The following is a 26,532-nucleotide window of genomic DNA, read 5'->3' as shown; positions in this document are numbered from 1 at the left end:
GCTGTAACTAGTATGGAATCCTAATACAACTAGATTTTTTTTTTAATTTCTTTTAAAAATTTTCCTGCTATTTCAAATGTGATGCACAAGGACTGATAAACCTTGATTGTAACCAAGATGGGTGATGAAGGTGCACAGACATCAGCTGAGCTCAGGGTCTATAAAGTCACCACTTTCCTTCCTTGTATTCAGCTCATGGGTTGTACACTGATGTTGCTGTCTGAGCTCTGGCCTTTTTAAAGTGATCATTAACTTTTCTCCGTCTTGGGCACCAAAAGAAGATCCCCAAATGCTGGTGCTACCTTTCCAGGAGTAAGCCTACTTCCTGTGGGAAGAGATTGGCTCTGTTTCTCTTTTTTCCTTTTCCTGCTATGTTGCTGCTTTAGTATGACTCCTTACAATTAATTATCTGCTGTACTCCTGTCTAATTTTAACAATATTAGGATTGCATGTAGATGTTATATGAAGCATAGAGGATTTTTGTGAAGCTATACATATGAAATGGAGTGACTCAAGAGGTATGGCATCCTCTTGAGAAGAGGGATGGCATCAGTTTGGATCTTACACTGTTTGCTATTGGGAGCACTGAGGACAGAGAGATATAGATGTGCTTAAAGTTATGTGCTTAACTTTATAATTCCCTCTTCTTCTCCCAGGGCATTTTTTTCCTTTACATGCTCCTTAGCTGACATGAAAGCTGTGACTTTTAAAATCTGAATTTCAAAGGAGTTCTCGATATTTGCCTCAGATGTCATCTTTATCTTTAAATCCTCAACTATCCTTCAGTCTGCACATCTGATCCCTCAGCTTTCCAGAAGCCTGTGATCCTTCCTTGATAGCTCCTTAAACTAAATAAGGAGGCTCTTGCCTGTAGGTCTACATGCCACTTGTCTTTCTCATCTGGGTTTCTCAGTTTAGGTAGAAAGGAAGCAGTCAGGGCAATCAGGAGACTGGAGATTGGTGGTGTCTGTAAATCACCTGAAGATTATTTTCATCAGTGGATACTGATCTTGTTGATGTCAGTGAGGTGGGTTTCTGCTAGCAGAGTCCCAGTTCTTTTGGGAGAATGCATTGTGACTACTGCTAAAAGGTTTTTGGAAATAGAAGGGTTACGTGCTGTTAAACAAATTATTTACAGCTAGACAAGAGTCCAAGCTTTTGCTGGCAACACAACTCTGTCCACATTCTGCCTCCTAAAAATTTGAGATTGCATTAGTGTTGTAGTGTTCTGGATAAATAAGGACTTCTAAAAATACTGAGAAGAAAATCAAAAGCTGAGAGAATGGCAACCAAAAGGAAGCTTTTACTTGCAGCTCAAGAAGAGAAAGGATAAAGGGGTATTCGGAGAGAGTCTTCTATGGCTCTATTCCTTGTTTAGGTAGATTCAGTAGAACATCCCCATGAAGTGTTTTCATTGGATGGCACTTGTTTTCTGCTATGTAACCTGGAAATGTGGTTTATCTGAATAGGTAGAACACATACCAATGCTGTAGGAAAAATTTCAGTTGCAATAGTCATCTGTGTTACTACATGGTCACTATCTTGTGCTAACCATTCCTATTTAAGAAATGAGAGAATACTCAATGACTCTTCAAAAAGTAACAGCAGCTGAGGTCTCTATTCTGTTCCCTGTGAAAGCCACTCTTTGAGGTGGGTAAGCTTTTAAATGCCTTTAGCATTAAACACTCCAGTCTGCACTCCTGATCCCTCAGCTTTCCAGAAGCATTTGATCCTTCCTCAATAGCTCCTTAAGTGAAATAAAAAGACTCTGCCCTGTTAGGTCCAAGTACCACTTACCATCCTTCTCTCAGTAGTTTCTCACTTCAGTCAGGGAGGACCAATGTGCATTACTAGTTATGCGCACATAGCTTGCCTGCAATATCTGAAAACAAAGGGTCCCTACTTGCAAGTTTTGGTTGCTGTTTGTACTTATTAAAATAGTATGATTTCTATGCATTTTGATGTTCCCCCTAATACACCTGGGGTTCCCAGTAGGCTCATACTTACTGGTTAATATGCAAGTTAAAAAACTCCAAAGATCATAAAAAAGAGTGGCACTCTTCAGGATGGAGGTAGTAAAAAGAGAGCTAAAACTAAAGGGCATATGTTTGTACCCCTTGCAGAAGACTGGAATCCTGCTGGCTCTGTAATCTGTTAGACATAATTTCTGTGATGCTGTTGTGCTCTTAGAGGGAGGCTGAAGCTAGTTCATGTCATACTCCTAGGAGCAATGAAGGTGTAACTCTGTGTGCCTTTGTAACTCTTCAGGCACACAGGTGCCACAGGGAAAGGTACTTAATTTGAGAGAAAAGTTTAGGTTCTTTGAATATGTGATGATGTTGTTCTTTGCTTTTCATAGCTGGATAAAGAAGTGTTGGTGCCAGGACTGTCTTCTCTTCTAATGCTATGCTGTTGCTGAGGACTGTGAAGTGTGTTCTAAAGATCATTAAAAAAAGAGCAAAAAAACCCTTTAATGCAATATTTGGGACTGGAGCTTCAAGGAGCTTTTCGTTTCTCTGACTCTGCTTTATTTCTCTGTTCAACTGCCACATGTGCCTTTGGGAAGATGAGCCTCTTTCTTTGGTATTATTTTCTGTGTTCTGAAAGAGGGGGGACAAACATGCTGTCCTGTTGTTAGGAAGTGACCTCAGATCCTTTTCTGAAAGACACACGTTCAATTACCGTAAGGTGCTGTATTGCCATGTTCTGTATGATTTACCCATCTTTCTGATCTCCTTGTTTTGCAGGTTTAGATGAGAAGTTGCTACTATAATACTTTCAAAAGGCATAAACCCCACCCTCTACATTAATAATTATATCATTCCAAAATTCAAATAATCCTTTCAAATGAAGTAATAGAGGTAATTAGAGCTTGAAAACACTTGCTAAATGGGATGACACAAGCTTTTCCAGCCCTCTCCTTCCTGTTACTTAGTAACATAGCAAAAGCAAAGGCCTTTGAGAAGGGGTTTGAGGGAGCGGGGTTGATTCTCGGTTTAAGGACTCATATATTTGATTCATAATTTTTTTCCCCTCTAAGGGGTTTTAATCTCATCCAGGCAGTTAGCAGTCAAATTATTCCATTGCTGCTATATGTCTGTCTAATACGTATGGCTCACTCCAGTTGTCTCAGCCTTATAACCAGTATCTTTTTTCCCACTGTCACCATGATGATTCCACCAGTTTTGTAGCATTTATGGAGAGATTTGAAAGTAAATAGGAAGAGAAACTTTAGTGGTCTTACTGTTGGTAACATAGACTATCCATGCTTCGAGTAAGGCAAGTCAATGGGATTAGTGTGAAGCTGTTTGGGTTTGGTATCTCTATTATTTTATCTACACAGGAATAAAAAGAAGAATTAAATCTCTAGCTTTTTCACTCCTGCATCTTGCTTTGATTTTACTGCATCACTGGAAAGCTAATAAAATGTCAAGTTTCCTTTAAATAGAATGTCTTCTTTATTGCTGTTGTGATGTGCTGAAGTCTATGCATAATTGTTGCTATAATGATTACTTTAAAACTCCCTCTTATGGTAAAACTTCATGAGGTTCTGCACCTTTGTAATTTCTGCATATACTCATTTCTTGGGTGGCAAATTGCACTCATTAAACAAATATACCTGAAACCAATGGGTAGTTGCTGTTATGGAGGCAAAACTGGGTTGAAGTTCTAGAGTTATTTTATTAATTGCTGGGGTGGAGTCATCTTCAAAGCAAAATATATCAGCGTGTGAAAGTCTGGAAAGCAGCACAGAGTACTGTAACTCCTTTGTACTCGTGTGACAGTGTCTGAGCAGCAGCTTCAGTGAATGTGGTTTCCCTCTAGTGGTGCTCCCTGCGGTAGAAGCTGCTCCTGTGATTGCCTGGCTGCCCCACTTACACCAGGAGTAGTCTTGAGCTTTGCCCTGTGAAAATTTAATGTGTGCAAATAATTCCTTAGGCAAGTTGTAGATGAGTGACAATATAGCAGCTTCTATATTCCTCGGTACACCAACACTGAAGCTTTTGTGGCCCTGATCTGTTGGGAACAGCAGTTTAAGGCGTTAGGGAGATGGGAAATGGTTCATACGACAGCCTTATCTGAAAACAAACATAGAGTCACTGTGACTGAAATCACTTTGAAGTTAATTTAATTAAACTCTTGTAATTCTTAATTTTAAAAGCATGAATACTTGAGGTTATTTTACAAACTTCTGTGTCCTTTTTTGACCTCCTTCCTGATTGTGAATATAAAATAAAATCCCTTTCCTTAAAAGTGGAAAAAGCTCACTCAATAAGAATGGGAAACCATCTAGTTACATTAAAAATTAAAATTATCTTGAATAGATAATAATGCTTAATTTTATTTTTAAACTGTGGATTTTTTTTTTCATTTAGCTTGAAGTTGAAATATTTTGGATGTTTTCTAAATCAGAATAAAATTATTTTTGGATTAAATGAACTATCCTTTCATTAAAATTCCTATTTAAACCCTTTTGAGGGGATCAAATTTCTATTAACACAAACTATTTTTCTGTTAAAAATTATTTTGATTTTGATGTTCAATGTAGTGTCTAAGGCATTAAAATTCAGCAGCAGTGAAATTGAGGAGCATAACCTACTAACTATGATCAAAAAACCTCCCTGTAAATACAGTTTGTGCCATGTGTGACCTGTACAATACAGGCAATCAAATTATCTCCCTGTTCTTAATCACAAGTTATATTCATGTAACTTGAAAGTCATGCAATTTAATTTCTGCACTAAGTTTTGTTTCAGAACCTTATGAAAAAGCTGCCTCTGTGTTGAATATGCCTGAATCTGTGCTGAGCCTTATCACAGCTATTGGCCAGGGAGTCTGCAGTGAAAATAACAGTTATTCAGTATGGTGATATAGGTATTTATAGCAAAAGCAAGGAACTATGTTGTACTTTGTTGGATTGGTTTTGATTGGCTTTTTTTTTTTTAATAAGGGGTTTAAAAAATTAAAATTGATTGTATAAAAAATAATTCAACCTAGCTTATTTTTTGTCATGCTTATATGGAGAGGGGGGGTATGTTTGAGAGATCTAGTAGGGTGGTCTTGCTTGTTTTCAGTTAGTTGCTGAGCTAAATCCCTGCACATGATTAGTCTCTGTGTTTCAGAGAATTCTCACTTGCACTTGTGAGGCTAATTGACTCTGTGGATGTTTAAAGGACTTTGTGTATATGCTTTTTACTGCTGAATGGATGTCAATAATTAAATTTTGCTTCTGGGTAGGCTGATGTAAATCATCTCAACTTTATTGACTTTTCACAGTAAAGCCACTGTGTAAAGCTGTAAACGTAAAAGTTTTTAGCATGCCTCACAGGATGATTGTTTCTCAAGTGCATGCTATGTTTTGTTTAAACTTGTGGGGTAGTACATGGACATGATCCTGCTCCTTGAGGAAAGACTGCTGCAGGTAAGGTCCCAGTGAAGATACTGAATAACTGTAGGGGGAGTGCAACTGCTTATTCCAGCATTGGCAGCCAGCATTTTCTTGAAAAGAGGAATTCTAAAGCCTGTATATGAGCAAAACAAGTGTGTGTGTATGAGAATATAGGTTGATTTGACTGGTTTATCTAGATAAATGTCTGCAAGGTACAGTCTGGGGTTGCCACTCGTTTCTTAGCAATTAACAATGCTCCTGGTGTTGAACAGCAAATCCTGGTCAAAGAAAAGACTGTCCTAAAACGCTTTGTCCATACTAGTGCTGCCTGAAAGAAACAACAAAATTTACAATAGTGGTTTATATTTAACCATCATCGAGAGTTACTGAAGATTTTCAGAGCAGCTGCCAGCTCTGCTTTTGATATTTGACCTGTGCTTTGTAGGAACTTCCTGCACATCAGGAAGCCACAAAGGTGTGTGAAAAATTGCCAGCATCTTGGTCCTTGCACCCATTTCTTCCTTTTTTGAGGTCTTGTGATTCATTGTCATGTTTCACAAATCTCTGTGTACACATTTTATGCAGCAAACCACAACTTCTTGGTCATATTTAAAGGTGGAAGTAAAAACAACCAATGCCCTTCCTCCATCACAAATGAAAAGGGGACGGGGGGCAAAGAAACTTCCCCTTCTCAGCCCCTCCTTTCCTTGGAATGCTAATGGCATTCTTACAAGATGTTGCCCTGAATAAAAAAAAAACACAAAGATTCATCTTTCCACTGAAAAAATCTGAGGTGGTAGCTAAGGTTTTTAGTGAAAAAGTAAAAGCAGAAAAAACCTTATCATTACCAAGGGTCTTCTTTGAAAAGCATTAGTATCACTGTAGAATTATTTATATTATAAAGCATTAGTATTACTGTAGAATTATTTATTTTATTTATCATTGTAATTCTATTGAGGGAAGCACGTTGTCCTTTCTCACCAATATGGCAATGTCCCTTCCATTCTGCTCTTGTGGTGTTCTGTAGACTTCAGTGTTCCACTTCTGTAGTGTTGGATAGGATATGCAAGGATAAAGATAGCCTGGTTTCATGCAAGTCATTTTAATCTTATCAGTGGATCAGATGATGAGAGCCTGCACCAAAGTAAAAGCACACTCTTTGATCCACCTGTGAGAAACTGCAGAGGGGATTGACCCTCTTTCTCCTTTGTCTCCCAGAGGAAATTTCCATATACTGTTAGCCACTGAGGGTGAATAAGAAGTGCATTTTCAGAGGTATTGTCAGAACTGCATGCCTCTGACTGGTTTTTTGTTCTGAACAAGTGAGTTCTTGGGGAGCACATGGAAAGCAACTTGGCATTTTTAGAAGACATGATCTGATTTTTGATTCTTTATATTTTGGCATGTGTATTCTTGGCACTTTTAAATAGGTTATTTGAGCCAAGCTAATGATTAGCAACGGTGCAGATTTGATCCAGAGATCATGTTTGGGACACTGGGCAGATTGGATGCAGTTCTTCCATGTTTGAAAGCACATAGTAATTTTTTTTAATTAGCAATATGCATAAAAGTTTGAGTAGATGTTGGAAGATTCATGGGAGAATGAGGAGGAGTCACTGTGGCTGAATCAAGTAATATTTGCTCAAGAAGCCTGAGCTGCAGCTGATCTCATGTTCAGAATTTGGAGATGGCTGAGAGACAGAGATTTTTTTGCTTCTGATTAAGTAGTATTTGCCACTGCAAAGCATTAAAGGAATACTCACTAGCCTGCCTGATTTGAGTTGGAAAAGGAAACGTGGTGATCAATTCCATATCGATACACAGTTCCTCAGACAGCATTAGGGGAGGGGATAGAATGACCCAGATGATCAGAGCTGCTAACAGGAGTGAGGGTCTGTCAGCTTAACGATTACATTGTTGCAGCAGTAAAAACTTCCTTGTTCTGTTTACTGTTTTGTTGTCCTTTACCCTTTTCATGCATAAAAAGAAACAGAGTGTTGAAATTACCTAATGCCCAGTGGCCCAAAGTATTATAAATAGAAAGTGTTTACGGGTGAGCCATTCATCGCTGCAAGAGTTCCTTGTTTGCCTTTTCTTGACTTTCATCATAAAAGGTTGTTATACAAAGGGAACATACAAATCTCTAGGTTTCTTTCTCTATTTGATCTTCTGTTTTGCTTCCTCACATGTCTGTTGTCTGTTTTGAAGCATGATGTAGGTGCAGATAGCTTGAAAGGAGGAAAAAACATAAAACTGCAAAACATAAGACCACAGAAACGCCTGGCAGGAGATTGTTCTTAGGGACAGCATGATGGTGCAGGAACACATGGCCCATTTCCTTTCTATTCTCCCTAGCATAAGCAACTGTTGGATTAGGAATCTTCAAGGCCATGTTTAAATGTCTGTATAGTAACGACACATGTAGTAATCATGCTCAATGAAATGAATTTTGGTATCCACATGTGAAAGTCCCTGCATACACAGTTCTTGGACCTATTTAGAATTCAATGGGAGCCTTTACAAAGAGCAGCAATTTATTTGCACGCTCTCAGCTGAAAAATGGGGACACAATTTTGCTGGTTTTCAGTCAGCCCACTGCTGCATAAATGTCTTGAAAACATTTGGAAATAAATCAGTTTGAATAGAGTAAAATAACGTTTGTTTAATGTTTTCTTTTAAGATCAGATATGTTTGGTTTGAAAAATTTATCTGAATGCTCTTAAGCCTGCTCAAGTACTGAATTTTTGTATGTAGTGTTATTTGGGTAACCCTACTAAAAGAAGCCCATGTCTATTTTTGCTAAAGGGAGGGTAGTAAGTGAACAAAAGTATTAAAACTTCTTTTTTGGTTTCTACTGATCAAATATAAAATTGGCTGATGAAGACATGGACTTAAATAATAAAATAATTTATATCTGCAATGCTTAATTTTCAAATTTTAAGCCCAAGCTATTAACCAATACTTCTAAGAGGATAACCTTATTCATTTTGAACATGTGGGGATGCTGCAACTTTCTATTAATTTATTTGTGAATTGGTTAAGCTACATTTTCTAAGAATATATTCACATAACTTCTCTTGGTGTCACAATTTTGTTTTGAAAGTGTTACAGTGGCCATCAAGACAAGCCAAACCCTAGACTGTTTTAGCTGATCCCTGTTTTGTCAGGCTTGGGTTGAAAAATGGGAACTAGAAGAACAGCAACTTACTTAACTATGCTGCACACAGAGCTATTGCATAGAAATCATTGCATTGTCATGAGCAGACTCCAGCACACCTGACTGTTTCTCTTGGCTCAGCCCTCCAGAGCTCCAATGGCTATGTGGGAAGATTGGGTTTTTTGGAAAGCATTTGCCACCCCTCCCCTCTTTCCCCTGTTTTCAGATGTCATTATATAAACACACAGTTTCAGGTGACCTCCTTCATTTTCCTGCCTGGGAAGTGGCTGTGTAGAACTATAGTAACTGATGCTGTATGCTTTGATGTAGACAATAATTTTGCTGTCTATCCAGAGAGAGAGATAATTTTGTGTATTCTGCTTTAGGATGAAATGTACTTACTGATGTAAATTTAGCATAACTTCCTTGGATTCTTAAAGTTTTGCTTGTCTGGTGCCAAAAACTTAAACTTTTTGGCCATGATCTGGCTGCCTTGTTCAGCTGGATTTACATGTGTGGTATGTGACTTTGGCGCATGGATGAGGGACAGCAGAAGTTATGGGTTTCTCCTGCTAAGGAGGTATTCTCTGTAACTTCAATTTCTCTGTAACTCCCCATCCTTTTAATCCAAGAATGACACTTACCTTTCAGGTCACTAGAAAAACATTTTTCTCATCTTAGTTTATGGTAAAATTGGCTGGCAATGGTCTTTATTTGAAAAAGGTATTAATCTCCTTTTTTTATTAGCATGAACTGCATGATTTTTTCAACAGGAGTAACAGAATATTAGTTTTGCTTTGGTCTTCTTCTGAAGAATTCCTCTACTACAGATAGAATCCTAGCTGGGTGAGACACCACCTTCTTTGCCCATGTTCCTTCTTTGGTGAGAAGCACTTACAGTAACGCTGCTCATCAGGCACTGTGCATCCTGTGGAGTATCTGACACGAGTTTTAGCAGTGCAGTATGATGAGCTGTAGCAGTGCCTCATTGTCCCATCCTGCCCCTGTTAATATGTTCAATATCTCTCTCTGTCTTTTTTTTTTTTTTTCCTTTTTACCTCTTTTGCCAGTTTGAGCAGTGGGTTCAGACCAGTGTGCAACAAGTTTGGCTGTGCTCATTTTACATTTTCTGGTATACCTGGATCCAAACCCCCTACTTTAGTACTGTACTGAAATGAGGATAGATGCTTTTAATTTAGCACACACCATTATTCAATTTCACTTACCATTTGACATGAGTGAGGTGTTCCGGTCCTGTAATCTGAACAATTAATTTTTTAAGTAATTGCCTGTCAACTGTGATGGGTGAGCAAACCTAGACAAATATGGGTAGCACTAGTGCTGTTTTCCCAGGAGCATTGTTTTCAAGGGCAACTGTGGTATAACCTTTGGGAGAAGACATGGCTCCTCTTTCTCTTTTGACTATAATCCAAGGGGTGAAGTAAGCACCTCAAATATAGGCTGCTTTGCCAAAGAACCTTAAAGCAATCAGCAAGGTTGGTGAATGGTTTTCTTTGAGATTATAATTAAAAAAAATATATTTATAAAGGTGGGTTATGAAGTTTTGTGAGGGGGTATTTAATTGCTTTTTTGAGGGGGTTGTGGAGTTTTTGGTTTTGGGCTTTTTTTTTGAGATTGAAACCAACCTGGTGTTTGATACTAAAGTGTTGAAAGACCAGTGTGTTAAACTTTGAAAAGAATCCCAAGTGCCTTGGGGATGTAAATCCAGATCCTTAGGAGAGCAAAATGCTGCTGTAATGGATCCCCTTTGAGACATTTCAGTCATCAACTTGTTTTCCTTTTAATGTGGTGTGCTGTGCAGTCTGATTGGAAATTAGTACCACAGCACAAGAGAGATTTCTACCCATTTTAAATGCATGTGACTTTAGGGCCTGACTGAGTGGAAGGGTTTGTGATTCCCTGTGCTGGGAAGTGTCGGTGTGAGGGTTGATTCGAGGTTCTTATATACCTGTACACTCTACTGGTCTGTATCACACCAAGTTGATTTTCATGACTTGTCCCATTGAGAAAGTACTAAAGCAATTGTGGGTCTGGCTTTAACTGCTGCACCTATCACCCTTCCCAGGCAAGGGACCTGAAACTCTTTATGCTGGGCAGAAACTCAATGACAATGAGTGGCACACTGTCCGCGTGGTGCGGCGAGGGAAGAGCCTCAAGCTGATCGTGGATGATGATGTTGCTGAGGGTGAGTGTGATTTATCAGTGGTTTTTGATCTCTGTTCCTGGTCTTTGCCATTATGCTCCTTCTCCACGTTTTTCTGTGTATCTCTCCCCCCACCCCTTCCTGTTAGCACTCGTGTATTATTTAGTGTTACCATGTTGAAAATGAATGTTCAGGTCTGAGAGACTTCTTAGCCAGCGCCAGAAACTTCTGTGACAGCTGTAACCACCTGAGATATGGGTTATGGGGACAGATAAGCTTGCACTTATCTCAGACTGTAGAGGGATTGAGCAGAACTTGCTCTTGCTCCAGGCTCTTTCTGAGCTAGACTGAACACACTCCATTCCTGAGTTGCACATGTGATGGTTTCCAGTGCTGTGGAATCAAGGCCAAGGCTCTCTGGACTATTCCTCTGCACAAACTTTTCCTTGATGATAAACCTGCATGAACTACATGTGTTACAGAGCACAGACTTATGTCTGTGGTGCTCATTTTAAATTTTTCTTCAATTTTTTTTAAAGTGTTTTTCATAGTTTGGGCAGTCTAGATTTTTTTTTTTTTAATATATCCCAGGTTCTTGTGCGCATGGTTCAGAGCCATCCAGAAGAAAAAGCAAGAAAAGCAGTTTGCTCTCAGCTTTGGTTTAGAGGTTAGGGAGGATCCTGACTCGACAAAGTGTGTCAGTCCTTTTTTTTTCCTTGTTTTTTTTTTTTTTAATAATTTTCTGCTTTTTCAGACAGCTTTTGGATCTCCTACTTCTTTTTGCAGAGAAATGTAGTTGAAGGGAGGAAAGAAAAGATCAGTCAGAAGAGTTGGTGTGTCCCAGGTTAAGATTTGCATTAAAATGGTCAAATTACTCCAGACTGATCCTTTTTTAATTGCAGAATTTTAGAGATTGTACTTTTCAGGTCCATTTCCCCATGACTGCAAGAGCCAGAAGCCTATCCTTCTTTTCTTTTGAAGGTCTAAAATTCTCATATTTGTATATAACTTTAGGAACTGGGCTTTTGAGAAAAATATCAGCAGTCTGGAGGCTGATGATAATAAAACAACAGCAACACAAAAAAGAAACCAAAACAAACAAAAAAACCCCAAACCAAAACAAAAAAAAAAAGCCCAAAGAAAACCAGGAACCCTGGATGCAAAACTGTTGCAGGTATAATTGTTAGTTTACACCCATGCTGGTTTGCCAAGAAGCTGAAATCCTCTTTTCTGAGTAGTTTCTACTCAGAATCCAACTAGGAATAATGGCTGCCACACATAGTACCAGAATATTATAACCTATTATAACCTACAGAAGAATTTTTCTTCTGTATGAATGTGAATTATTTTAAGTATTGTGGTAATTTGGAAAGCCAGGAGTCAGAAATCTGAAGTATTCCCAAAGAAGTTGGCTTACAGGAAAATGGTTTGAAATAAGTTTTCTCTCTGCAGTAAATATGTGCTGTCCTATATAGGCTGTGATTTTGCAAGAGAGAACAAGAAACATGCAAGAAATATCATTCCCTCTCCTTGTTGAAATTCAGCCTTGGTAGTGGCTTGGTCAAAATTAGCTTATAGGAAAAATGGATTTTATTTAAGAGGGAGCCTAAAAGAAACATTTCATCCCGATTTCTTCTAAATTTGAGAACAATTCTTCTGGTTATGCTTTTTTAGGAAGCACCACGGGGTGGCACTGTCTGCATTACCGAATCGATCCCTCAAAGCCATCTGTTCTTGAAGTCTTTTTCACGAAGCTGAGTTTATAAATAATAATGATACAATCCTGTACTAAAATAGGATACGCATATGTACATGTATATGAATTACATAATTAAAGATGCATTACAGCTAAAAATATCTGTTAAAAGAATGCCATCATGGCAAAGTCAGAAGTCAGAAAAGCCAGAGTTAAGATTTTTTTGTGCAATCTGCATCCCACTTCCTTGGGCAGATGATAACAGTCTTCTGTGGTGTGGTCACATAGATTTTTCCACAGGATTCTTGCTGTCTTAGGCATAGATCAGAAGTCTAAATTGGGCCCCCAGTAAAAATAAACAGCCTGTTTGATTTCTGTTTTCTTATTGCTTGTTTGGAACAATGCACACCAGCTGAAATTTCCTCTAAATTTAGACTTCTTTTAAACAATTTTTTTTAGTTTTTTTTTTATTTTGTCTTTGTACGTTGTAGGCTACTCATCAATATGTTTATACAGAACTAAGAAGCTTTAGCTGGATTTTTTCCCGTGTGTGTGTTATGTGAAGTGAGTGGGCATCTTTTTCCCATTTTACAGGTTTGGGAACAAGGCACCAGATTGGAGAATTAGATGTAGACAATTAATGAGCACCTATGAAAAATTTGTAATGAAGAGTCTGACTTGGTTTCCTGTAGAACATCTAAGGCAGAGACAGAATCCAATTCTGGACAGCAATTTACTGTTTAATGAAAAAGTTCACAAAACCTTTGTCCCACATTCCTCCTGACCTCAGAGCAGATGTCAGAATATCAGTGGTAAATGAGACACAAATACAGCAGATATATTCCTCTCTCTGACATCTTCCTAGCACCCAAATACCGCAGTGGAGACTGGAATTTTTTCTGTCTGCTACCACTTGAACTAGAGAGCTTCTGATTGCTGTAGTAGGTACAGTACTCTAGAGAGCACAGTGGGGAACTGGAGGTGAACTCTGCAGGTGGGGCTGATAGCTAATGAGATCAGAAAGTACTGGATGGCACTCCATGATTTCATAGGAAATTACATCTCTGTCCTGACTCTGATCTTGTATTGCCATGTCCTTTGCAGCTTTTCACTGACCTACTCCTGACTTTCTACAGTACTGCCTCTAGCACTGTTTTTTTTATTAAGCCAGACCCAGTTTTCTCATTATGCACCTTTTCTAAGATTCTGGGCTCACCTCCTCCAAACTCCTTCACTCCATTTTTAATGCCCCCTATATTTGGGCTCTCAGATTCCCCAGTCTTGGCTTTTTTCTCCTACTCAGGCCACAATTGCCTTGTATTTTTAAGAGGAAAAGCAAAAGACAGGAGTTTTCTTGCCTTTGAGAACTGACATTTCTTAATTTTATTGTCCTATTTTCTTTAAGTAAAAAAGCAGAATTTTTTTTTTAAGTGACTTTTATAATTTTAAAAATATATACTTCTCGTTTGGAAAAATCTTAAATTTTATAACACTGACTCTCAAACTCTAAGGATCACAGTAGTGAAAGGGAGAAAACTGTCTAAACAAATTTCCCCGTGTACTATTTCAGTTTTTGGAAGCTTCAATTTTTCAACTAAAATCATATTATTTCTGGTAAAGAACTGTTTCAGGATTTAAAAAATTTTGCATTGGTGCTGACACTTGAATTTTTAAATAGTCACAAATTTGTGACTGCCTTCAGCTGCTTCTAAGTTTGATCAGCTGTGTCTGCTTGGACTGAAGTTCTCCATGGTCTTTGTATAATTGCATAGATATTTAGATCCAGTGGTAAAATTAGATTAAATGAAAAAGGTGAATTGATTTATATAATATTTTTTTCTTCATATTTGAAGTAGATAGCCGGAAAAAAAAAATTCTAATAGAAATTGTGCTTGCTTGCTGTCTTTGAATAAAACTTGTTCAGATTTGGACAAAGTATAAACTGAAAACCTGCAGTTTGTACGTGACTGTGAGAGGTGAGTTAGAAATATTTCAGAGTTTCCAGAATGTCTGAGCAAGAAAATGACCATCAGTTGATATAATCTGAGTCTCTATACACTACAAGCCAGGATGTATCATCCACATGTCTTTATAAGTGTGTTCAGGTTTTGTTCTATCCCCAGCAGAAAAATAAAAAAAAGTCACAACTCGCAGGAGAAGTCTTGAAAGGACTACTGTTTTTTGGTTGGTTGATTTTTTTTTTTTTAATTTTTGTCTTTTAATGCCTGGAAGCTCTTATGGTGAGAAATTCTAGGAGACCTCAGGAGACAGCACAGAATATGAGAAAGCTTATAAGCCCCAGTTGATATAACCTAGGGGAGGTGGAGGAGTTTGTTCTGGGTTCAGCTGTGGTGATTGATGTGATTCCTAGGTATAACCCCAATGACTGACAAATATCTCCTGCAGTGACTGGTTGAGAGTTGTGTAGATATGCTTGCTGACCAGCAGATGCAGCCAAGTCAGATACTGTTGCTAAATTTTGTCCATCTATAGCACACTAGAAATATTTATTCCAGTCTTTATCCAGTTGTCAAATTTCACAAAACTAGTGTGAGTTTAAATATCTTTGTTCCCTCTGGATTTTAAACCTGGTGAATTTGACCAGCATGTTAAAATGTTATGAGAGGGACCAACAGGTAGTGTGGCTGTTTTCTTTGGAAAACCTTCTAAAAGAGAGAACTGTGCAGTGATTATAAGCATGGACAAAACACACTCGACTTGTAGAGAAGAATTTAATTTACTGACAATTAAAAATAGAGTTGAATGGTGAGAAACAAAGACAAGAAAGTAGAACAGCGCCTGCCACCCTCTTTTGTTGGATTTGCTCCTTCTGCCTCTCCCACCTGCCCCCACTAGGCAGAGAAGGGGGTTGGAGAATGGTGGCTGTGCTCAGCCTGTAACAGCTCCTCTCTGATGCTCCTTCATCCTCACACTTCTGTCCTGCTCCAGTGTGTGTCCTAGCCATGGAATGCACGGCTTCATGAAGTGCTCCAGCATGTGTGGTCTCCATAGGCTGTTCAGGAAACCCTTCTCCTGTGTAGGCTCTCCAGGGGCTGCAGTTCCTACAGGAAATATCCACCTGCTCTAGCACAAGAGTCCTCCATGAGTTGCAGTGTAGTTGTCTGCACCACTGTGATCTTCTTTGTGGATGCTGGAGAATTTCCACCCTGGCACCTGGCATGCCTCCTCCCTCTTTTCAGTCCTTGATGTTCTTAGGGGTTTGAGTTGGTTTTTTCCCCCCTCTGTTTCTTGTGGGTAGCATTATGTCCTTTCTTACACGTTTTCTCCCAGGTACCACCGTCTTGTCCAAGGGGCTCAGCTGTGCCCTGTGGTGGGTGGGTTGGAGCCATGTGGAACTGGCCATTTCAGGCATGAGACAGCCCCAGATCCTCCTCACTGAGGCTGCCCTGCAGCCACCCCACAGCCGGCACCACACTCCATAAACCCAATGAGAACTGCAGAAAATTTTATGAGAGAAAAAATAATGGCATGTATGTAGCAGAATTTTACTAGTGATTGTACAGTGAATGATAGGAAAACAATTAAATTCCTAAAATTTCATTCATTCCTGTTTACTATGTGGACCAAGGCCCATATAGAAAAACACCTTGCACATGTGACCAAATAGTGAAAACTACCTTAATGAAGAACTATGGAGAGCTAAAAGAAGATTGGCTGAAAGGGTTTTCATTCTGATGTTGCCCAACTTGTCTTTATAGCATACTGTTGTATTTCATCCATCTGTATTGCTTTTGTATCTGCACTGATGCCTAGCACACTTAGTGAAACATTTAAATATGCTGTATGAGGAGTCTGACAGTAGTATTTGGTATACTGAATAGCTTGGATATTTTGAGAGGTTAAAATCTTGTCATGATGTGGTAAATAGCCCAAGTAGTAGGTTGATGATTTAAATAGATGGAATGCTTTTTACCTGTTGCATGTTTGTGTGTTTCCCTCCACCTGTGCTCTTAAAAGAAGAGGAGTAACATCAGGCACAAGGAGAAAACAAAGGAATAAATAACAGCAATTTTATGACTGTTCTCACTTCTCTCACTGCTCTATTTATATTAATCTATGTTTAACAAGTGTTTTTAGGAGATGCACTTGGAAAAGTTGTTTCAGAAGTGTTCGAGTTTTTTGGCAGATGGTCTGCTGCATCAAATAGATCGCCGGCAGCTTTAAGGGAGATGCCTGGTCCTCTTTACAGACAATAAAGATTGTGAAACACGGGGAAAAGGACAGAGCTTGCTGCCCATGGCCCTTTAGAGGCCTGTCTTTTCTGCCAGGTTTTGGCAGTTGCTAGACTCACACATCTCCACCAAGCCTCTTCACCAAGATTCTGTACATCCTTTCTTACGCCAGCTACTGAACAGCGATTGGATTGGATTTAGTTCTGCTATCAGTCTGGAAATTGGAGTGTGAAGGGCTCTGTATAACCTGTTGTTGATCCCCAGTATTCCTCCTTGTTTCTGTCCTTCAGGCACGATGGTTGGGGATCATACCCGCCTGGAGTTCCACAACATCGAGACGGGGATCATGACGGAGAAGCGGTACATCTCCGTCATCCCCTCCAGCTTCATCGGCCACCTGCAGAGCCTCATGTTCAACGGGATGCTCTACATCGACCTGTGCAAGAACGGCGACATCGACTACTGCGAGCTGAAGGCGCGCTTCGGGCTCCGCAACATCATCGCTGACCCTGTGACGTTCAAGACGAAGAGCAGCTACCTGAGCTTGGCCACCTTGCAGGCTTACACATCCATGCACCTCTTCTTCCAGTTCAAGACCACCTCGGCCGATGGTTTCATCCTCTTTAACAGCGGTGATGGCAATGACTTCATCGCAGTTGAACTAGTCAAGGGGTGAGTACCAGCTTATTTATAGATAAATTACTTATATACTTATAGTATACTTACTCTTACATGAAGAGTTCAGCTGATACTCCTGTTTTGTCTGTTTGCTGAGCTGTAAGACAAAGTGTTTAAACAAAAACACTGAAGCTTAAGACTCCTGATGATTGTATCACTGACTTCCTCCTATGGCTGTGGGAGGGACATTTTTACAGTGTGCAACATTAGTGTTTTAAGTCATTGGGACCTAGTTAGACTAATATTTTGTCCTGTCAGCCTCACAGATTAGCACAGAGGAGGAGATGTGCTGAGGGCTCTGTATGTCTCTTCTTCCCCACTCCCTCCCTCCTTTTTTTTTTTTCCATTGTAATACTTGTTTTTCATCTCCAGTGAAGGAAAAAGCAAAAGCACATGGGCTGCGGAATTTGTACTTCTGCTGGTGATGCTTGATGAAAAGTGAACTCAGCTTGCTTTTGAGCTGCTGTATTCTTTTCAGAAGACCTATAGCTCATTAAAAAAAATCCTTTGTTAGCTGAACAAATTTTGATCTCTGATGATTTAGTAATGGTAGACATGTTTTCCAGTGTTTACTCGTCCTTTTTATTTCAGTTCAATCAGTTTTCGTTTTTGGATTTGCACATACTTCTGTAAGTGGGACATTGAGTAATAAAAAAAGGAACAGTCATGATCTCCTGGTGCTCTGTTGAGAGTAGAATTTTGTTGTCTTTTTTTTTTTTCTTTTCTGAATAGAATACTGCTCTTCCATCCTCAGGTGAATTTCTGTGTTTGCACTATATAAATAATTCAGGATAACACTCCCATGACTTCAGTCTTTGTTAGGGTCTCTATTTTTGCCAAAAGCTTTGCTAATTGTTTTTCAGCTGTTTGAATAAGTCTAGGATCTCATGAGAATTTTAGTACAATATTTCAAGTGAGTTTCCTAATTAACTTCTTATGGGAGTTATTCAAAACTCAGAATTAACCTGGGGAATATATGCCCTAAATAAGCATATCTAGTGTTTTATCAATATTACTAATTTAAAAAAAATAATTATATGCTCAGACAGTGTTTTTGTGAATCCGAGAGAACTTTGTGAAAAAGAGGAAAATTTTATGGTTAGAATCTGATTACTTGAAATGTAATGTCACCTGCAATTACTTGAAATGTTGTTATCTCAAAATACTAATCTTTACACTTTGGTGGAAAGGAAACAACTATATTCTTTCTATAAAGCAGTGGCTAATATTCCCTTCATGACTTTTTAAAGTTAATTTACCAGCTCTGGCTGGTAAAAAGGTTTGGTAGAAAAAGGTTCAGTAATGTTGCATTTCTTCCAGAATATTTAACCAGTTCTTGTTATATTTACAGGTATATACACTATGTGTTTGACCTTGGAAATGGACCTAATGTTATCAAAGGCAACAGTGATCGTCCTCTGAATGACAACCAGTGGCACAATGTTGTCATTACCAGAGATAACAGTAACACACACAGCTTAAAAGTGGACACTAAGGTGGTCACTCAGGTTATCAACGGTGCCAAAAATCTGGATCTTAAAGGTAAACTCTACAAGATTAACTTATTCCCTCTTTGTTCTTGCAGGGCTGAACTAGTGAACAGGAGAAAGCTTGGAGTAACCATGCATTACAGAACAGTAAATCTGTGCTCTGCACATTTTTGCTTTCAAGTTCATTTATCTCTTTTTTGTTTGACGACTTCTTGTAGCCAAATAGTTTGTCATATTTTGCTTTTTCAGAAATTGTCATTTTCCAGTTTTTCCTGGTTAGGTAGCAATGAGAACTGGGATTATTTAGGGGAATTGGTGATGGGCTTTTTGTTTGCGTTTTTTTTTTTTTTTTTGCTTGGTTGGTTGTTGTTTAGTTTTTGGGTTTGTTTTAGTATTTTGTAGTAAAGGAATCAGGAATGACTTCTCGTACAATATGTTGCTTTGGTTTTAACTTTTTCTGAATGTGTGTTCACTTTGCTTTATTCACATTTGGTGGCAAGAAAAGTGACTCTAGAAGGTGTGTAACCTCCTCCTTCTTGTATGTTTACTCCTCTCTGCTCTAGGTGATCTCTACATTGCTGGCCTAGCTCAAGGCATGTACAGCAACCTCCCGAAGCTTGTGGCCTCTCGTGATGGATTTCAGGGCTGCCTGGCATCTGTAGACCTGAATGGGCGTCTGCCTGACCTTATCAACGATGCTCTGCACCGCAGTGGGCAGATTGAGCGTGGCTGTGAAGGTAGGATTGATTTCAGAGAGGTTCCCCTCTCCAGCACTCACTTCACACTTTGTTGTTGCACTGTGTGCATATACTTGTTTACCTTACTGTTCATTTCAATAGTTTGCTTCCATGGCAATATCCTTTGTTACACTTTTGTCTACCAAATGCAGCTTATGGATTGACGGTTCCTGTAAATGGCTTAGCAGCTCTTTGCCTCTGTGCTCTCTCTCCTGTGAGTTGTTACCTTCAGTAGTGGTACCAGGGCATGGACTACTACTTACTAGTAGTTTTCTCAGAGTGGTTTATTACCATTGCAGTAGCCTTAAAATGCTTTGGAAGATGTTCTAAGCATTCAGTTAATTTGTGCTTCAGAGCACCCTTTCTTGGGATCCACAAAAGAAAGTATTTGGAAAAACAAATAGAGACAGGGGAAATGGAAGGTAGAAGGAGCTGAATGGTAAAGATTAGACTGAAAGATGAATTAATTTTTGATGAGGTGGGCCTCCAGTGAAAGCACTGGAGGCATTGCCTCTTCTCCCAGGGAAACATTTCTCTTCAGTTGTTTTTCTTTTCCAGGCAGTTTAGAACTCAGTGGGATGAGTTGCTTTTTGCAGCATGTAAACCACAGTGATTTCTTGAAGCCTCTTTAAATAATTTGCTGTTCCTGTAAGCTCCCATTAGTTAAAAGAATATCGACATCAGCATCACTGACTCAGTGCACTGCATATGGCTTCAATTCCCAAAGCACTTGGGATATTTACCATCCAGAACTCCAAGGTTTTGCTGTCTGGGTTAAATGGCAATCACCATTATGTCTAGAATCATGCAGTACCAGTCTGCTGTGTTGGCTACCAGTCACTACAGGAAGATAGCTTTTTCTGTGGAGTTTGTATGTACATTTGCTAAAACAAGATGTCCCAAACTGATCCTTCAAAAATGTCACAAATTTAAAAGACTCCTTGATGGTCTTTCCCTACTGTGTTGAGATTGCAAACTACATCATGACAAAGCCCTGCCGCTTGTCAAGACTGTTCTGTCTTAGGATTGAACGTATCATCTGAGAGATACTTTGAGTACCAAATTGACCATCTGGTCAGGTCTGATCCCTTGCTTGTGTCTCAGTGTTCTGGTATGCTGGGAGCCCTTGTGCCCCAACGCTCCTTCCATACTCCACAATAATACACTGGATTGTGAGAATTTTGTGTCCTCTCACAGGAGCTCACTCCATGTCAACTCCCATCTCACAGCATTGGTGGGCAGTTGTAGGCTGTTTTTATTCTGTCTGTCTTTCTTTTTCTTAATAATGTCTATTAACCACTTTGTTCCTTGTGGAAATGAGCACAGTGTAGGAGAACTTGTGTCTTTGCCCATTTGGTGCAGAATCAACAAAAGAAGTTGACCCCTTTTTGTATAGTTGTTTATATTGTTCAAGGAAACAAAATGCATTTGAGGTTTATGAAAAAGCCTATTCTATTTGTATTAGATGCACTGAAAGCTCGTTAATATTAGTGATTTTTTTAATAACTCTTTTGTTTAAAATTATTGCAACCCTTTGGCTCTTTAGCTGGCATGTGATCTCTACTAGCCCTCCTTCTCCAGAGAGCCACCCAATAGACTATCCTGTTGTTCTGTGTGTGGCTCAGAAACAAAGCCATGAGGACTTGTCCTGAAGACTGTCCCATGAGAGCTGTGGTGCTTCCTTCTCCTGTACCCAGTGTAGTTCTTTGATGTAGTGTTGCATTGCTGAGGTTGTGTAACATCAGCGCTGCTCCCAAAGCACATAAAGTGGCACTTTGTCTGTGTGCCAGTGTGGTACCAGCACAGCTGCTGCCTGAATGTGGAGATTGCTTTGGTTTCCACAGAGCAAGTTCCCCTTCTCTTCTAAAGTCCTTCAAACAGGACTCAGAACTGGAAAGAGACCTAAAAAAATTGGGTGATAAGGTCAGTGATGGTCATCATTCTGCCTTTGGAAGAGGTTGGTCTTGGAAAGCTGTGCCCTTGATACCTTCCCAAATGGTCCCTGTTCAGTACCAAGGAAACTGCTGAAGAGAAAAGTGTTCTTTTTTGCCAACATATTTAGGATTAGTAAAAAAACCTGAGAATTTAGTTACTGTAAAGCTATTACATTTGTTGATTTTTCTTTTTTCCCTAATTTTTGAATCATAACAATCCTCAAAGCTTCATCTCAGATCTCTCTCACTGTCTGCTGGAGCCTATTCTTACAGTTGCCAGTGAAAGTCACACTTATCTCCATTCTCTAAGGAAAGAAAAACTCTTTGTTCAGTCCTTATTTACGTCTCCCTAGTTTTTTTTATCTGAAGTAACTTTGGGTGCAGTCTTAATGTTTTTAAGGGCAGAAGTCGCAGATAGTCATTGCTGCCTCATGATGTTTAAATACGTTTTTAATAAATAATTGCAGGCTTTTTGTCTGAGTAGTCATGCTGTGTCTTGATTTGCTGGACATCTCTGTATTTCATCATGAAGGGCAGAGGGACCTCATATGTGATGGGAACATGCATGCTTAAAGAAATGTTATTCCATTCCCACATGTGAATCTTGTCTTTCAAAGGTCATGTGAGAGAGATTTCTGCCAATGCTTGTCTTTTGTTGAGGCCTTGCTTTCAGAGGCAGAGATTACCACGTGGCAGCTATTTTCTTAGATGCTGTCAGTTTCATCTCAGGACAAAATCAAAGAATACTTAGAAGAAGAAGGCCTTGGGAACAGTAGAATATGAGATGTAGGTCAGCAGAGAGCACTGTGCTGGCTAAGATGCACCAGTACTGCTGCAAAGGGGTGACATTGCTGCATCCTGTTTGTGGTTTTTATCTCTGTTCATGTATTTCAGTACCCAGTTTCATACCACCAATTAAGATTCACAAGTTTCAATACGAAAATAATATCCCTAATTGTCTTGTCTTACTTCCTTTTATTCAATTTGAGCAAGCCATTGAACTTCCTTGACCACAGTATTCCTCTTGTGTGCTTAAGCATGATTCAGCCTCCCAGTGCACCAAAGCACACACTTACCACAGAATTATTTGTGTTCCAGTGATGAGTAAAGCTTCTACTTGAACAGGAAGCATTTTCAGTAATTTGTATTTATAGGACATATTTTTCTTTGGAACCAAAAACATTCTTAGTCATATATACGAGTCACTCTTGAGATGTAGGCATCCTTGAGACTGAAATTGGCTGATGTTTAACAGTGTATAGTAGTGCTAAAAAAAGTCACTTCAAGACTTAAAGCAAGAATTACTTTACCTCTGATGTCCTAGTGGCTCTATCGCTATAATTTCTTTAAATTATATATGGTGGCATTTGTTTAGGCTAGCACAAGTAAATAACCTCTTCATAGTTTTTGCTAGGTGACATAGCAGCTCCCTTTTGCATCATGCAGCTTCCATGTGTGCTGTAGAAGCTTATGGTTTCAGCTTTTGAAGTCTACTGTTCAATCACCTGTGTTTGACAAGATGACAGCTACCACACTGGCATGTTTTGTGTTTCAGTGTATCCTGTAGTACCATTGCTTTTGGCAAAGCATTTTGAGGGGGATTATCTAGTAGAAGAGAACCTAAGAGTGTGAAATGTCAAATGAGTTTATGAAGTTAAAGCCTCATATCACACACTTTTTTTTTCTTTCTTTTTTGTTTTTTTATATGGTGGTTTGGTTTATTTTCAATGGACTTTTGCAATTGCTACATTCCTCATTTTTCAGGCAGCTCTTCTCAGATCTTGACAGTCTGGTCACATCTGTAGTGGCAGCTTGTGTTTTCCTGGAAGGGTGGTTGCAAAGCCAGAACCACCTTGCTGCCTTGTATGTTCAGATGTGCTACACACAGGGCTGAGGAGAAAAAATCTTGGAGAGAATGGCATGATACCAGTATACTTGCTCATTTTTCACAGTTTCTTGATCTCTTGTGCTCGCTGCAGCTTTGGTCATTATCTCTGACGTGACAAGAGGGCTCTTCCCCTTACCACCACCTCAAAAAAGGCATTGGTGAGAGGGCCTGAGAAAAGCTACCAGAAGTAGGGAAGTGGTTAAGACTTAAATGGTCCTTGTGTCAGTGTTGCATCAGGGTATTAAACACACTGAAGAGACGGAATGAATTCTCAGAAAGGTCTTCAAATGGGATGGCCTCTTCTAGTGGAAGCTTGAAGGCAAGTCTGCCACCTGCTTTTGGCCTTGCTTTCCCCACCCGTAAAATTCATCTTCCAGGTGTTCTTGTATTTGTGATAAAAGTATGAAATTCATCTGTGTCTTGCAAACCACTTTCAAAATGTGGGTGGAGGCTCTTGGACACGAGCAAAGCATTAGAAACTGAAGAAAAGTCTTCTATCAGGACAGAGTTGTCTCCAGTCTGTATCTCAGCAGCCTATGAAAGGTGGTTGGAAACTTTTTACTCCCGAGTTTGAGCAATATAGACTATTCTACATCAAACATACACAGTTTGAGAGAGAAGATGTCTACACTATGGTATATGTGAAGAGTTGGTAGATAGAAGAAGTTATACCAGGTGACCTCATTTCCCTTCTTTAAAGTAAAAAATTTAAACTTCAGCTCAGCTTTTTCCTCACATCTTGACTTTTAAAATGCGTTCTTCTTGCTGAACTCCTCATTCCTCGTCTTGCTACTAGATAAATGGATCAATTTATTCCATCCACAAAAATCTAGACGGAGTGATTCAGTGTTGGTTTTGTTTTTTTTCTCACTGGTCTGTGAAACAGTTAACCAGATGTCCACTCTTTTGTGTAGTTTGAAGAGGGTGCCTCAATATTGATGAGTACTCTCTGCCTTTGAGGCATTTTTTAATCTCTTTTTGAATTTGCCTCATGTTCTCACATGTTTTCCTTTCTTTTAATTGGACATCCCTATATTGCTTCCTATGGGCACTAGATCTATCTGAAATTCAGCTGCATGTTCGAAATATTTTTACCCCATCCTGTGCCCAGCCAAAAAAACCTAACAGCAGTGGCTAAAGAATATTTTATTTCTTCTATAAGGTAGTTTTCTATGTGCTTTAGAGATGTTGCTTCTATCTCACCTGTTCCACTAACAGCTTCTCACAAAGGAGACTGATTATTATTAAACTGGCTGACACTCTTCCAGATGTTTTGGGACATTTTTTTGGCCCTAATTTAATCTTCTTTCCAGATCCCACAGTAAAATCATAATCTTTTGCTACTTTCCATGAAATAGTGTAGTTAACCTTTGGAATTCACTGGTGCATGAAAAGCATGAATGACACATGCAGGCTGGATAATCAGAAACACATTTGGCATACTAAGCAGTATGTGGAAAACAGCAAATCTAATCTCATGCTTAAAATCTCACAGCAGGATAATGTCAAAAAGGATTTCACCCTTCATCTGCTCAGTAGAGAAAATTCAAATCCGGTCATACTTCACTTTCTCTCTGGAATCAAAGGTTGTCCATTGAAGAGTGGAGCATTAATTTGCTCCATGATGGTTTGACATCTTTCCTTTTCCTTGCTTTTGTATTCTATTCTCATAGTGCTGCTGGATTTATGGAACAAATATGAGCTTTTCTCTCAGCTACAAAGAAAATGAGGTGCAGGGAAGTAGGAAAAGTACTTGTTTGTTACAGTGAAATTACTGTGTTAGAATAAGTGTTGAAAGTGATGCATGGAGAAGTGCATCCTTTTCTTTCTACTCCTTCCCCCTTTCTTTTGAATTTTGTTTAAGGAAAATGGGATTTTTTAGCTTTATGTAATAAAGCATTTTCAAAAGTGGAGAGAAAATTCTGACTATATCAAAAGGGAGGATAATTGCTGTCTTGAGTCATTCATAGGCCGTGAAACAGCAAAGATTTAAAATGTTAAAATTCTTAGGAAACATAGGAAGTGGCATCTGCATGTATCAGTTGTAATTTGTTGGGTTGTAAATGTAAAAGAAGACAATGGGGAAAGGAGAACTACCAATCTTCCTTCAGTATCAGCTGTGATATTAGAACTTTTTAAGAACAGGTTAAGAGGGTAAGTATGCACTTCTTAAATAACCATCTTTTGAGCAATGAAGTTGATGATTTGGTGTTTGTTGTTCCTATTGTGCTGTGTAATAGGAATATTTAACCTTCAGAGGCAGGGAATTCAGGAGCTGCTGCCTGTGCTCCCATCTTTGTCCTCTGCTTTTTCCATTCTGAAAGAGAAAACTTAGAATCAAGGTATAACAGACCAAAAATCTATGTGGCTTCCTTGTAACTCACTCCATTAAAAAAAACCAAACCAACTAAAAAAAATAAAAACAACAAAACAAAAAGCCCAAACAAAATTAAAATAAAAATGAAGGAAATCCTATGCTTACATGGAAGAGCATCAGTGCAAATATTGTTTTGTTTTTAATGCTCTTCAGTCTTCTCAAAGTGTATTTGGATCTTTACACAGTTGAACTTAGTGGACCTATGATTTTTTTTTCCATGTGGATATGATTTGACCACAGATAACAAGATCATTCTGACCTAGGTGAAATAATGAACTGGTACTCTTTGTTTTTTTGATTGCTCTGATGACTGATTAAGACTATATGGGTCTAAAGCCTGAGCTGTCTGCTTGCCTGTTGATGTAAGTTTTTTTTAAGAATGTGTTGAAATCTATGAGCAGGTGACAGCTTGTGAGGGGGCAAGGTGCTACTGTCACTTATATCCAGTGTTGAGTTCACTTCTTTAGATAAACAGAAATTTTTGTCTTATAGAATTATCAGTTCTCTATGGTTTTCTGGCAATAAATCCACTTTGGACAAAAAGCCAAATAAACTAAATGCATTCTTGATGGAGGTACTGAAAGTCAAATAGATTTTTTTTTTTGCTTAAATGGATTCTATGTATTTCTCAAACAAGAAAAAATCTCTCTAAAATTATTGTAAATGCTGAGAGATGGGTTAAAGAATGTGATGTTTTTTCTTCTCTTTGTACTAACTATAAATTTTGTGATTTTGTGTGTGCATGAATGAAATGCATTTCTTCTCTGTTTGGTTTTGTTATCTGTTGGTTGCATTAATGTAGTCACTATCCCTCTGCACCCTTGTTGCT

General features: G+C 38.9%; 1 protein-coding gene across 6 annotated transcripts in view; it reads left to right on the top strand.

Moving 5' to 3' along the window:
* Nucleotides 1–26,532, top strand: part of NRXN3 (neurexin 3) — a gene marked incomplete at both ends in the record, with an annotated part of 894,988 nt that overhangs the window by 349,348 nt on the left and 519,108 nt on the right. For all 6 annotated transcript variants that reach the window (XM_084208337.1, XM_084208338.1, XM_084208342.1 and 3 more), the window contains 4 exons: nt 10,633–10,752; nt 16,890–17,271; nt 18,629–18,819; nt 19,331–19,504. In XM_084208337.1, the coding sequence (XP_084064463.1) occupies nt 10,633–10,752; nt 16,890–17,271; nt 18,629–18,819; nt 19,331–19,504 (867 nt within the window). The remainder of the gene's footprint in view (nt 1–10,632; nt 10,753–16,889; nt 17,272–18,628; nt 18,820–19,330; nt 19,505–26,532) is intronic.

This window comes from Fringilla coelebs (assembly GCF_963513975.1).
Source record: "Fringilla coelebs genome assembly, chromosome: 6".
In the NCBI taxonomy this organism is placed as follows: Eukaryota; Metazoa; Chordata; class Aves; order Passeriformes; family Fringillidae; genus Fringilla; species Fringilla coelebs.
Note: the sequence above shows the minus strand (reverse complement) of the source record. Positions and strands in the feature narration are given on the sequence as shown.